Source organism: Manis javanica, chromosome 4 (genome assembly GCF_040802235.1).
Source record: "Manis javanica isolate MJ-LG chromosome 4, MJ_LKY, whole genome shotgun sequence".
In the NCBI taxonomy this organism is placed as follows: Eukaryota; Metazoa; Chordata; class Mammalia; order Pholidota; family Manidae; genus Manis; species Manis javanica.
This window is the reverse complement of record NC_133159.1, coordinates 1,054,613-1,069,688: the sequence shown is the minus strand read 5'-3', so window position 1 is coordinate 1,069,688 and position 15,076 is coordinate 1,054,613. Positions and strand designations below refer to the sequence as shown.

The window sequence follows — 15,076 nt, the reverse complement described above, 5'->3', positions numbered from 1 at the left end:
GTGTCCCAGCAGTTGGCCCAGTGCCTGTGCTCATGGAATGCTTTCAATAAGCATTTTGCAATAATTAAACAACAGGTTCAGGTGTATGAAATTTACTCAATACACCAGCCAATGAGCACAACAAAGCTGGTCTGATGAACCAAAAGGCCTCTCCACACTTACAACCAGGAGGACAATGCGGGCGGCCGGCGACACCCCAAGCCGACTCAGCTCCCACAGCTCGAATCAGAAATCAGCAGAGTCCCAGCAACACCCTCTTTTTCTTACCGACTCGTTGTCTGGAAACAAGAGTGTAAGCCGACTAGGAAAGGGTTGCTGGATGCCTGCTCGAACACGTGCTTCTCGGTCTGAACCCAGTCGATATCCTGGAATAGAAACCGGGGTGTGTGAGCAAGCCCCCTCAACACCCTCCACAGGCATCCTGCAGAAGGGGACGCAAGAGCCGACTCGCCTCTGCCCACAGGAAGACAGTGCAGAGGGGAAAGGGAACACCCACTAGGAAATGCAGCCCCACCATCACCTCTCATTCATTGCCCCTCTACCACCCACTACCGTCACCATCTGTCACCACCCCCACCACCCTCACCAGCGGTGAGCTGGGCCTTTGGGCTATAGGATCTCCATGCTCGGCCTCGTGTCCTCCCCATAGTAGGTGTGAGCTTGGGATCATCTTCTCTGCTTAGGACACGAGGACACGAGGACACGGAGGGTGACGGTTAAGCAGAGTCCCTGTGCCCTGGGCCCCACACCTGTCTCCTGAGCAAAGCTCCTGCCCCAGGGCCGTCTCCCTCCCAGTCCCAGGTGCACCTGGGGAAGGGCTGCAAAGCCAAGCTGACGTCAGAATTGAGATGCTTCTGCACCTGTGGTTCTGTTCCAGCCTCGGGAGCCTGGCGGGATGAGGTCCCCACACACTCCCAGGTCAACCCTCTCACCCCGGGGTGGGAAAGGGAAAGGGGTGTGTCAGAAGTGGTGCTGCCTCCCCCAAATTCTGGAAGTGAACCAGCAAATTCTCAGGAAGCCTCCTTCAATGGGCCAAAGACCATGCAGAGTTTGTCCTCCTGGGGCGCCGTCCTCAGCACCCCCACCCAGGACACCCTGTGGGTGCAAGAGCATCAGACCCACGTGTCCCTGTCCAAACGCCTGGACTTTCTTCTCCAGACCTGTGCACATGAGGGCTGCCTGCATCGTGCACTGCAGAGCAGGCCTGACACACAGCTCTTGGCCAGACCAGCCATCTGTCCCCAAAGACACCCAGTCACTTAGGTGCTCAGGCCAATGACTCTGGTAGGCTGCAGAGCACCGCTGACCCCGCCAGAGGAGCCAAGCTTACAGGGCCGTAGCAGCCCCCTTCCTCCCTGCTACACTCCAAAGGCCGACCTGACAGCCACAGGGCCCAGGGGCACATCTTTCCTGGGGTACTGTCCAGCCCACAGAGCCGCTATCGCCTGACACACGGCCACGGGACACCAGTGCTGCGCACCACAGGCCCACTCTTCGTCACGTTCTTCCCGAGGGACCTCCCAGAAGCCCCACATCTGCACGCTGGCCTGCAGTGGATGATGTGCAGAGGCCAGGATGACACAGAGCAGTGACTCTCCTAACTGCCTCGCCAGAGCTCCACGAACTGATCTCACACGTTCATTAACCTTCTGGCCGCCTGGGGTGCTCAAATGGGGCTTGGAACCACCTGAGCAGCCGTGAGGACACGAGCAGGGCACCTCACCCCTCAGAGCCTAAGTTTCCTCACTTGTGAGGCACGGACACCACCACTCACTTGTAGCTCACCACTCAGGGCTGGGGGGGTCAGGCAGGCAGGCTGCCCACTGCAGAAACGCTCCCCAGTGGAAGCGCAGGTAAAACCTCCAGTTCAGCCCCAGCGCTGCTCTGAAACCATGAGCCTGGGCCAGCAGAGGGCATGGGGGCACTCCTGTGATGCCCTGGCTCCATGCCACCAAGTTGCCCCACATGCTAACAGCAGCATATCAGTTACAGCATTACTGCTGTCTGTGTATCAGACTTTTCTCTGCTTCTAAGAGACAAAACCTGCACTCTGGTGGGAAAGACAATGACCAAAAGGACAGGGAGCCAAGAAGTCCACGGGAAGCGCTCACCAACATGAGTCAGTAGGGGGCGCAAGTCAGACCACAACGAGACGCAGCTTCAAACCCACTGGGGCAGGAACGATCCTGAACCAGGAAACAGCCCTGGAAAGGATGCACGGAGATCAGGACCGGCGAGCGCTGCTGCGGGGCAGGCGGACGGTGCAGCTGCTGAGGAACAGCAAGGCGGCTCCCCACAAAACAATGGCCCCGGGACCGGGGCAATGAAAACAGACTAAGACACCTGTATGTGAACGTTCAGAGCAGCGTTGGTCACAACAGCCAAAAGAGGGAAAAACTCAAATCTCCATCAGCAGATAAACAGGTAAACCAGACGTGGTTCAGTCCCAGGTGGAATGTTAGCCACGAAAAGGAACCAATTTCTGATATACGCCGTGGATGGACCCTGAGAACATACAGAGCGAAGAAGCTGGACACAAGAGGCTACATGTGTCATGACATCATTTACGCGAAGCATGCAGACCAGGAAGTCCTCAGACCGAAGGCAGACACGTGGGGGCGGGGGGCGCTCAGGGAGGGGGCTTCCCCAAGACCAAGACATCCTGCACCAGGACAGAGGTGACCGGCCCGAATGCCACGGAGACACATTCTTGAACGTGGTTAAAGTGACACATTGCATCATTGGCATTTTACTTCCATTGAAATAAAAGAGCACCCAAAGGCTGCCAGTTACCATTCCATAGCAACCATTAGGGACGCGAGACGCCAGGAGAACCTGGTACAAACCAAACACCAGAAAGAGGGCTGAGTGAGGCTGAAATCACCAAACTTCCTGATAAAGATTTCAAAATTAAAATCATAAACATGCTCATGGAGCTACAGAAAGATATTCAAGGCCAAAGGGAGGACGTTAAGAAAGAGAAACTTTGAAAAATACAGTATCAGAAATGAAGTATACAATGGAGGGATTTAAAAGCAGATTAGATGAGGTAGAGGAGACGGTAAATGGGATAGAAATTACTGAATAGGACTACAAAGAAGCTGAGGCACAGAGAGGAAAATGATCTTTTGGAATGAAAGAATATTGAGATGACTATGTGACCAATCCAAACAGAACAATATTCACATTATAGGGGAACCAGAAGAAGAGAGAAAAAGGGATAGAAAGTGTCTTTGAGGAAATAATTGCGGAAAACGTCCCCTATCTGGGGAAGGAAAGAGTCTCTCAAGCCATGGAGGTGCAGAGATCTCACAACGCATGAGACCAGGGGAGGACAACACCAAGACATATGATAATTAAAATAGCAAATATCAATAACAAGGACAGAGTATTAAAAGCAGCGAGAGAGAGAAAAAAGATAACCTAAAACAGAAAACCCACTGGGCTATCATCAGACTTCTCAGCTGAAACTGTACAGGCCAAAAGGGAGTGGCATGACATATTTATTGATTTATTAATTTTTATTTTCTATCATTAATGTACAATTAAATGAACATTATGGTTACTAGACTCCCCCTATTATCAAGTTCCCAACACATACCCCATTACAGTCACTGCCTATTAGCGAAGTAGATGCTATAGAATCACTACTCGTCTTCTCTGTGTTGTACTGCCTTCTCCGTGTATCCCCAACTACATTATATGTACCAATCACGGTGCCCCTATTTCCCCCTTATCCCTCCCTGCCCACCCATCCTCCCCAGTCCCTTTCCTTTGGTAACTTTTAGTCCATTCTTGGGTTCTGTGCTTCTGCTGCTGTTTTGCTCCTTCAGTTTTCTTTGTTCTTATGCTCCACAGATGAGTGAAATCATTTGGTACTTGTCTTTCTCCATCTGGCTTATTTCACTGAGCACAATACCCTCTAGCTCCATCCATGTTGTTGCAAATGGTAGGATCTGTTTTCTTTTTACAGCTGAACAGTATTTCATCGTGTATATGCACCATCTCTTCTTTATCCATTCATCTACTGATGGACACTTAGGTTGCTTCCATTTCTTGGCTATTGTAAATAGTGCAGCGATAAACATAGGGGTGCATACGTCTTTTTCAAACTGGGCTGCTGCATTTGTAGGGCAAATTCCTAGGAGTGGAATTCTTGGGTCAAATGGTATTTCTATTTTTAGTTTTTTGAGGAACCTCCATACTGCTTTCCACAATGGTTGAACTAGCTTACATTCCCACCAGCAGTGTAGGAGGGTTCCCCTTTCTCCACATCCTCACCAACATTTGTTGTTGTTTGTCCTTTAGATGTTGGCCATCCTAACTGTTGTGAGGTGATATCTCATTGTGGTTTTAAATTGCATTTCTCCGACGATTAGGGATGTGGAGCATCTTTTCATGTGCCTGTTGACCATCCGAATACCTTCTTTGGAGAAATGTCTGTTCAGCTCCTCTGCCCATTTTTTAATTGGTTTATTTGCTTTTTGTTTGTTGAGGTGTGTGAGCTCTTTATACAATTTGGATGTCAACCCCTTAACATAATTTATGAATACATTCTCCCATACTGTAGGATGTCTTTTTATTCTACTGATGGTGTCCTTTGCTGTACAGAACCTTTTTAGTTTGATATAGACCCACTTGTTCATTTTTGCTTTTACTTCCCTTGCCCGTGGAGATATGTTCATGAAGAAGTTGCTCATGTTTATATCCAAGAGAGTTTTGCCTATGTTTTTTCTAAGAGTTTATGGTTTTTTCATGAATTAACATTCAGGTCTTCCATCCATTTTGAGTTTATGTTGGTGTATGGGGATAGACAATAATCCAGTTTCATTCTCTTACATGTAGCTGCCAGTTTTGCCAACACCAGCTGTTCAAGAGGCTGTCATTTCCCCATTGTATATCCATGGCTCCATTATCATATATTAATTGACCATATATGCTTGGGTTTATATCTGGGCTGTCTAATCTGTTCCATTGGTCTATGGGTCTGTTCTTGTGCCATTATCAAATTGTCTTGATTACCGTGGCTTTGTAGTAGAGCTTGAAGTCAGGGAGCGTAATCATGAGCATGGGATGTGTTTCCATTTATTGGTATCTTTTTAAATTTCTCTCATGAGTGTCTTGTAGTCTTCAGTGTATAGGTCTTTCACTTCCTTGGTTAGGTTTATTCCTAGGTATTTTATTCCTTTTGATGCAATTGTGAATGGAATTGTTTTCCTGATTTCTCTTTCTGCTAGTTCATTGTTAGTGTATAGAAATGCAACACATTTCTGTGTATTAATTTTGTATCCCACAACTTTGCTTAATTCAGATATTAGATCCAGTAGTTCTGGAGTGGATTCCTTAGGGTTTTTTATGTACAGTATCATGTCATCTGCAAACAGGGACAGTTTGACTTCTTCCTTACCAATCTGCATGCCTTGTATTTCTTTGTTTTGTCTGATTGCCGTGGCTAGGACCTCCAGAACTATGTTGAATAACAGTGGGGAGAGTGGGCATCCCTGTCTTGTTCCCGATCTTAGAGGAAAACTTTCAGCTTCTCACTGTTAAGTATGATGTTGGCTCTGGGTTTGTCATATATGGCCTTTATTATGTTGAGGTACTTGCCTTCTATACCCATTTTGTTGAGAGATTTTATCATGAATAGACATTGAATTTTTCAAATGCTTTTTCAGCATCCATGGAGATGATCGTGTGGTTTTTGTCCTTCTTTTTGTTGATGTGGTGGATGATGTTGATGGATTTTTGAATGTTGTACCATCCTTGCATCCCTGGGATGAATTCCACTTGATCATGATGATCTTTCTGATGTATTTTTGAATTTGGTTTGCTAATATATTGTTGAGTATTTTTGCGTCTGTGTTCATCAGGGATATTGGTTGGTAATTTTCTTTTTTTGTGGTGTCTCTGCCTGGTTTTGGTATTAGAGTGATTGATGTTGGCCTCGTAGAAAGAGTTTGGGAGTGGTCCCTCCTCTTCTATTTTTTGGAAAACTTTAAGGAGGATGGGTATTAGGTCTTCACTAAATGTTTGAGAAAATTCAGCAGTGAAACCATCTGGTCCAGGCATTTTCTTCTTGGGTAGTTTTTTGATTACCAATTAAATTTCCTTGCTGGTAATTGGTCTGTTCAGATTTTCTGTTTCTTCCGTGGTCAGCCTTGAAAGGCTGTATTTTTCTAGAAAGCTGTCCATTTCTTCTAGGTTATCCAGTTTGTTACGACATAATTTTTCATAGTATTTTCTCATAATTCTTTGTATTTCTGTGGTGTCCATAGTGATTCTTCCTTTTTCATTTTTGATTCTGTTTATGTGTGTAGACTCTTTTTTTATTGATAAGTCTGGGTAGGGGTTTATCTATTCTGTTTACTTTCTCAAAGAACCAGCTCTTGCTTTCACTGATTCTTTCTACTGTTTTATTCTTCTCAATTTTATTTATTTCTGCTCTAATCTTTATTATGTCCTGCTTTCTACACTTTGGGCCTCATTTGTTCTTCTTTTTCTAGTTTCATTAATTGTGAGTTTAGACTGTTCATATGAGATTGTTGTTCTTTCCTGAGGTAGGCCTGTATTGCAATATACTTCCCTCTTAGCACGGCCTTCACTGCAACTCACAGATTTTGCAGTGTTGAATTATTGTTGTCATTTGTCTCCATATATTGCTTGTCTCTGTATTTCTTTGGTCATTGATCCATTGGTTACTTAGGAGCATGTTGTGAAGCCTCCATGTGTTTGTGGGCTTTTTTGTTTTCTTTCTGTATTTTCTTTCTAATTTCATACCTTTGTGATCTGAGAAGCTGGTTAGTACAATTTCAGTCTTCTTATTTTCTGTCTGGTTGATCTGTCCTTTGGAGTGAGTGGTGTGTGAAGTTTCCTAAATGAATGCATTGTAGTCTATTTCCCCCTTTAATTCTGTTAGTATTTGTTTCACATATGTAGGTGATCCTGTGTTGAATGCATAGATATTTATAATGGTTATATCCTCTTGTTGGATTGACCCCTTTATTATTATGCAAAATTCTTCTTTGTCTCTTGTTACTTTCTTTGTTTTGAAGTCTCATTTGTCTGATACAAGTACTGCAACACCTGCTTTTTTCTCCCTATTAGTTGCATGAAATCTTTTTCCATCCCTTTTACTTTCAGTCTGTGTATCTCTTTGGGTTTGAAGTGAGTTTCTTGTAGGCAGTGCACAGACAGACTTTGTTTTTCATCCATTCAGTGACTCTACATCTTTTGATTGATGCATTCAGACCATTTACATTTAGGGTGATTATCAATAGGTATGTACTTACTGCCACTGCAGGCTTTACATTCATGGTTACCAAAGGTTCAAGGGTAATTCCCTTACTATCTAACAGTCTAATTTAACTCACTTAGTATGCTATTACAAACACCACCTAAAGTCCCCCCCCCTTTTTTCTTCCTTCTCCATTCTTTATATGTTAGGTATCATATTCTGTACTCTTTGTCTATCCCTTGATTGACTTTGCAGGTAGTTGATTTGATTTTGCATCTGCTTAGTAATTAACTGCTCTACTTTGCTGTGGTTTTATTTCCCCTGGTGACATCTATTTAGCCTTAGGAATACTTCCATCTATACCAGTCCCTCCAAAATGCACTGTAGAGATTGTTTGTTGGAGATAAATTCTCTCAGCTTTTCCTTATCTGAAAATTGTTTAATCCCACCTTCAAATTTAAGTGATACCCTTGCCGGGTAGAATATTCTTGGTTCGTGGCCCTTCTACTTCATTGCATTAAACATATCATTCCACTCCTTTCTGGCCTGCAAGGTTGCTGGTGAGAAATTTGATGATATCCTGATGGGTTTTCCTTTGTATGTGGTCTTCTTTCTCTCTCTAGCTGCTTTTAAAAGACTGTCTTTATCATTGATTTTTGCCAATTATTATGTCTTGGTGTTGTCTTCCTTGGGTCCCTTGTGTTGGGAGATCTGTGCACCTCCATGGCCTGAGAGACTATCTCCTTCCCCAGATTGGGGAAGTTTTCAGCAATCACCTCCTCAAAGACACTTTCTATCCCTTTTTCTCTCTCTTCTTCTTCTGGTACCCCTATAATGTGGATATTGTTCCATTTGGATTGCTCACACAGTTCTCTCAATATTCTTTCATTTTTAGAGATCCTTTTTTCTCTCTGTGGCTCAGCTTCTTTTTATTCCTCTTCTCTAACTTGTGTTCCATTGACCGTCACTTCTACGACATCTAATCCACTTTTAAATCCCTCCATTGTATGTTTCATTTCAGATATGGAATTTCTTAATGATTGAATCTCTGTCTTAAATTCGTCCCTGAGTTCTTGAATATTTTTCTGTATCTCCATGAGCATGTTTATCATTTTTATTTTAAACTCTCTTTCAGGAAGATTGGTGAGTTCAGTTTCATTTGTCCCTTTTACTGGGGTTTGTGAGATTTTGGTCTGAACCAGGTTCTTTTGACGTTTCATAATTCTATGGGGTGCCCTCTAGTGCCCAGAAGCTCCAGTCTCTGGAGCTGCTCAGCCCCTAGAGTGAGGTTGGGGGTCGCAGGGGAGAAGCGCTGGTGCCTGGGGGGAGGAAAGAGCTGTTTCCTGATTCCCGGCTGAGGTGCCATCTCCAGTGTCACAGCCGGTAGGCCGAGCAACCAGGTGTGAGCCTCTATGCTTTGCGTCTCCAGCTGTGGTGGGCGGGGCCTCCCTCTGGCTGGCCTGACGCCAGCACAGTGACTGCTGGTTTGCGAGCAGGTGCCGGCAGGCCAGGAGGGAGGTGCAGCAGGCTGCGTGTCACAGTGGGGCCCTCAGAGCTGAGGCGGCAGCCACGGGGATGGAGCGCCTCAAAGTTCCCAACCTGCTGGGCAGAGCGTGCCCAGACAACCTTGTCCACCTCTCCCTTCTCCTGTGCAGCAAGCTCCGTGCAAACCCTGCCCCTTGAGCAGCCCTCTTGCTGCCAGGAAGCGTCTCAGACCGCCCGTCTTCCCTTTGTCCCAGAGCAGCTGGATGTGGATCCCCGTCCTCCACAAACAGCTGGAATCCCAGTCTCTCAGGCGCTCCGCCTGTCCCAGCTCTCCGGCCCCACCAGCCTCCAGGGCACCACACGGTGTAGGTCTGTGCTCCAAAGCAGACCTCAGGGCTGGGTGTTCAGCAGTCGCAGGCTCCACCCCTCCCTGCTCCATTTCTCTTCGTCCTGCAGGTGAGCTGGGGTGGGGGAAGGGCTCCGGTCCCGCTGGATCAAGGCTGTGCTGTGTTACCCTGTTCCGTGAGGTCTCCTCTGTGAGGTCTGTATGCAATCTCGTGCAGCCTTCTTTCCTGTTGCTCTTTTAGGGCTAGTTGTATTAAGTACATTTCCACACTATATGTGGTTTTGGGAGGAATTCTCTGTCTCACCTCTCATGCCACCATCTTGAATCCTGCTGGAAAGATATATTTAATGCAATGAAACAGAAGGGCTTCGAGCCAAGAATACTCTACCTGGCAAGATTATCACTTAAATTTGAAGCAGACAGTGAATAATTTCCATATAAGCAAAATTTGAGGGCATTTACCTCCCACAAACTGTCTCTACAGTGTATTTTGGAAGGAGTGCTACAGATGGAAGTGCTCCTAAAGCTACAGAGCTGTCACCAGAGAAAATAAAACCACAGTAAAGGAAGTAAACAGTTAATTAACAAGGAAATGCAAAATTAAGTCAACTACTCACAAAGTCAGTCAAGGGATACACAAAGAGTACAGAATATGACACCTAATATATAAACAGTGGAAAAGGAAGAAAAAGAAGGGAGGAAAAGATAAAAAAGAACCTTTAGTTTGTGTTTGAAATAGAGTAATAAGTGAGTTAAATTAGACTGTTAGATAGTAAAGAAGCTGCCCTTGAACCTTTGATAACCACAAATCTAAAGCTGACAATGACAATAAGTACATATCTATTGATAATCACCTAAATGTAAATGGTCTGAATGCACCAAACAAAGGACACAGAATTACAGAATGAATAAAAAACAAGACCCATCTATATGCTGCCTACAAGAGACGCACTTCAAATCCAAAGACATGCACAGACTAAAAGTGAAGGGATGGAAAAAGATATTTCACGCAAATAATAGGGAGAAAAAAGAAGGAGTTGCAGTAGTTGGACAAAATAGACTTCAAAACAAAGAAAGTCACAAGAGATAAAGAAGGACATATAATGATAAAGGGCTCAGTCCAACAAGAGGACATAACCATTATAAATATCTATGCACCCAACACAGGAGCACCAGCATATGTTAAACAAATACTAACAGAATTAAAGGGGGATTTAGACTGCAATGCATTCATTCTAGGAGACTTCAACACACCACTCACCCCAAAGGACAGATCCACCGGGCAGAAAATAAGTAAGGACACAGAGGCACTGAACAACATATTAGAGCAGATGGACCTAACAGACATCTATAGAACTCTACATCCAAAAGCAACAGGATACACATTCTTCTCAAGTGCACATGGAACATTCTCCAGAATAGACCACATACTAGCTCACAAAAAGAGCCTCAGTAAATTCCAAAATATTGAAATTCTACCAACCAATTTTTCAGACCACAAAGGTATAAAAGTAGAAATAAATTCTACAAAGAAAACAAAAAGGCTCACAAACACATGGAGGCTTAACAACATGCTCCTAAATAATCAATGGATCAATGACTAAAGAAAAACAGAAATCAAGGAATATATGGAGACAAATAAACAACTCAACACTGCAAACTCTGTGGGACACAGCAAAGGCCGTGCTAAGAGGGAAGGAGACTGCAATACAGGCCCAGCTCAGGAGAGAAGAACAATCCCAAATGAACTGTCTAAACTCACAATTAATGAAACCAGAAAAAGGATAAATGAGGCCCAAAGTCAGTAGTAGGAGGGACATAATAAAGATCAGAGCAGAAATAAATAAAATTGAGAATAAAACAATTGAATCAATGAAACAGAAGCTGGCTCCTTGAGAAAATAGACTAACACATATAAAAAGATTCGGAAATGAAAAAGGAAAAATCACTATAGACACCACAGAAATACAAAGAATTATTAGAGAATACCATGAAAAATTACATGCTAACAAACTGGATAACCTAGAAGAAATGGATAACTTTCTAGAAAAATAAAACCTTCTAAGACTGACCCAGCAAGAAACAGAAAATCTGAATAGACCAATAACCAGCAAGGAAATTGACTTGGTAATCAAAAAAATTACCTAAGAACAAAATGCCTGTCCAGATGGCTTCACCACCGAATTTTATCAAACACTTAGAGAAGACCTAATACCCATCCTCCTTAAAGTTTTCCAAAAATGTAGAAAAGAAGGGAAAACTTCCTAACTCATTCCATGAGGCCAGCATCACTCTAATACCAAAACCAGGCAAAGACACCACAAAAAAAGAAAATTACAGACCAATATCCCTGATGAACATAGATGCAAAAATTCTCAGCAAAATATTAGCAAACCAAATTAAAAAATACATCAAAAAGATCATTCATCATGACCAAGTAGGATTTTTCCAGGGATGCAAGGATGGTACAATATCGAAAAATCCATCAACATTATACATCACATCAACAAAAAGGAAAAAATCACATGATCATCTCCATAGATGCTGAAAAAGCATTTGACAAAATTCATCATCCATTCATGATAAAAACTCTCAACAAAATGGGTATAGATGGCAAGTACCTCAACAGAATAAAGGCCATATATGACAAGCCCACAGCCAACATCATACTTAACAGCAAAAAGCTGAAAGCTTTTCCTCTGAGATCAGGAACAAGACAGGGATGCCCACTCCCCCCACTTTTATTCAACACAGTACTGGAGGTCCCGGCCACAGCAGTCAGAGAACACAAAGAAATTAAAGGCATCCAGATTGGCAAGGAAGAAGTTAAACTGTCACTGTTTGCAGATGACATCAGGTTGTACATAAAAAACCCTAAAGAATCCACTCCAAAACTACAAGAATAACTGAATTCAGCAAAGTTGCAAGATGCAAAATTAATACACAGAAATCTGTGGCATTCCTATATACTAAATATAAACTAGAAAAGAGAGAAATCAGGAAAGAAATTCCATTTACAATTGCATCAAAAAGAATAAAGGTCCTAGGAATCAACCTAAGTAAGGAGGTGAAAGACCTATACTCTGAAAACTACAAGACACTCATGAGAGAAATTTAAAAAGACACCAATAAATGGAAACACATCCCATGCTCATGGGTAGGACGAATTAATATTGTCACAATGGCTATCCTGTCTAAAGCAATCTACTGATTCAATGCAATCCCTATCAAAATACCAACAGCATTCTTCAAGGAACTAGAACAAATAGTTCTAAAATTCATACGGAAGCACAAAATACCCTGAACACCCAAAGCAATTGTGAGAAGGAGGAATAAAGCAGGGGGCATTACGCTCCCCAACTTCAAGCTCTACTACAAAGCCACAGTAATCAAGACAATTTGGTACTGGCACAAGAACAGAGCCACAGACCAATGGAACAGACTAGAGACCCCAGATATAAACCCAAACATATACGGTCAATTAGTATAAAGGATAAATGATTCATGGACATACTCTGGGGAAATGACAGCCTCTTCAACAGCTGGTGTTGGCAAAACCGGACAGCTACATGCAAGAGAATGAAACTGGATCACTGTCTAACTCCATACACAAAAGTAAACTCAAAATAGATCACAGACCTGAATGTAAGTCATGAAACCATAAAACTCTCAGAAGAAAACATAGGCAAAAATCTCTTGGACATAAACATGAGCAACTTTTTCCTGAACACATCTCCTCAGGCAAGGGAAACAAAAGCAAAAATGAACACATGGGACTACATCAAACTAAAAAGCTTCTGTATGGCAAAGGACACCATCAACAGAACAAAAAGGCATCCTACAGTGTGGGAGAATATATCTGTAAATGACAGATCCGATAAGGGGTTAACATCCAAAATATATCAAGAACTCACATGCCTCAACACCAAAAAACAAATAACCCAATTAAAAAATGGGCAGAGGAGCTGAACAGACACTTCTCCAAAGAAATTCAGATGGCCAGCAGGCACATGAAAAGATGCTGCACATCGCTAATTATCAGGGAAATGCAAATTAAAAGCACAGTGAGATACCACCTCACACCAGTTAAGATGGCCAACACCCAAAAGACAAGAAACAACAAATGCTGGTGAGATGCAGAGAAAGGGGAACCCTCCGACACTGCTGGTGGGAATGTAAATTAGTTCAACTACTGTGAAAAGCAGTATGGAGGTTTTCCTTAAAAAAACGAAAAATAGAAACACCATTTGATGCAGGAATTCCACTCCCAGGACTTTACCCAAAGAAAACAAGATCCCAGATTCATAAAGACATATGCAACCCTGTTTATTGCAGCACTATTTACAATAGCCAAGAAATGGAAGCAACCTACGTGTCCATCAGTAGATGAATGGATAAAGAAGATGTGGTACATACACACGATGGAATATTATTCAGCCATAAGAAAGAAACAAATCCTACCATTTGCAACAACATGGATGGAGCTGGAGGGTATTATGCTCAGTGAAATAAGCCAGACAGAGGAAGACAAATACCAAATGATTTCTCTCATTTGTGGAGCATAAGAACAAAGCAAAAATGAAGGAACAAAACAGCAGCAGACTCAGACTCCAGGAAGGGACTAGCGGTTACCAAACGGGAGGGGTGATGGAGGGTGAGTGGGGAGGGAGGGAGAAAGGGATTGGGGGGGTATTCCAATTGGCACACACGGTGTGGGGGAGTCACGAGGAAGGCAAGCAGTGACTCTGTGGCATCTTACTACGCTGATGGACAGTGACTGCAATGGGGTGTTTGGCGGGGACTCAATATGGGTGAATGTTGCAACCACAAAGTTGCTCATGTGGAACCTTTATAACATTGTATATCAATAATACCGTAATAAAAAATAACATAGAATAAGTAAATAAATAGAAGAGCGCCAGAAGCCAGAAGGCAGGTGCCAGCCAGGGACCTGGGCCCACCTCGTCGTCGTGCACCAGCTCCTTCTTCACCACCTTCATGGCGTAGACCTGGTCGTTCTTCTTCAGCCGCACCAGGAGGACCTTGGCGTAGCTCCCACGCCCGATGACCCTGATCAGGTCGAAGTCCTGCAGCCCGAGCCCCTGAGATATTTTGATTCCATCCATCCCATCAATGACTGGCTTGAGGTCCTGGGAGGGGACAAGGTCCGGAGAATTACATGCCATCTGCGCCAATCCCGACGCCGGCCAGTGAGCCCCCGAGTTCAGAGTCCTGCTCCACCACAGGTCCTGATCCTGTGTCCTGACGCCCATTCCAGACCCCCACTAGTGAGGAGGAGCAACCGCGGGCTGGAGATGGGGCAGCTGTTGAAGCAAGGTGCTGGAAGCCCAAAGACAGGTTTCTGCAGATCGGGGCCCAGGCCACCGGCCGCAGGTGAGTGACCCTTCCGTGAGCAACGAGGGAGGCCAGGGGTCTGCCTCCCAGGTGGCCTGATGACTGACCAGAGCCCACACCCTGGGGCCACTGGGGCTGTGCGTTGGCGGGGGGCGGGCATCAAGCATAACCAGGTGATGTCCGCGAACACCCGCACAAGCCCAGAGCGTGCATTATCAGAAATACGTAATGAAGAGAAAGAAACACAGCAGCTCTTCCCTCCTGCAGACTATTTGATGCAGGGGTACTTGTGGGGGTAACTAAGTGCTCCGGACTCATTCCAGACACAGAATGGCCAAGCAGAGAAACCCGGAAGCCCAAGGGCAGTGTCCGCGGGTCGCTCTGCGAGGTGGCACTGTCCATGCACGGGGGCTGCGGACAGCAGCTGTGGGATCCTGCTCCTCATTCACAGGCCCAGTCTGATGGTGCCTCGTCTGTCACCCAGAGCTGGCCAGAGACATGAGGCCCAACCGCACCTCTTGGCCCAAATCTGGAGGAGGAACGCAAAGGGCAGCAGAGGGCTCGCCAGGCCAGGAGGACCAGATGTACTCATCCAGCCCGCATGCCTGCTCTGGCACAGAGCCCCTCAAACCCTTGGAGTCTCCTGAGTAGGAAAA

General features: G+C 44.6%; 1 protein-coding gene across 4 annotated transcripts in view; it reads right to left on the bottom strand.

Moving 5' to 3' along the window:
- Positions 1–15,076, bottom strand: part of PRKCZ (protein kinase C zeta) — a 90,585-nt gene that overhangs the window by 14,235 nt on the left and 61,274 nt on the right. For all 4 annotated transcript variants that reach the window (XM_036999856.2, XM_073233028.1, XM_073233029.1 and 1 more), the window contains 2 exons: positions 14,027–14,215; positions 268–365 (listed from right to left, as the gene is read on the bottom strand). In XM_036999856.2, the coding sequence (XP_036855751.1) occupies positions 268–365; positions 14,027–14,215 (287 nt within the window). The remainder of the gene's footprint in view (positions 1–267; positions 366–14,026; positions 14,216–15,076) is intronic.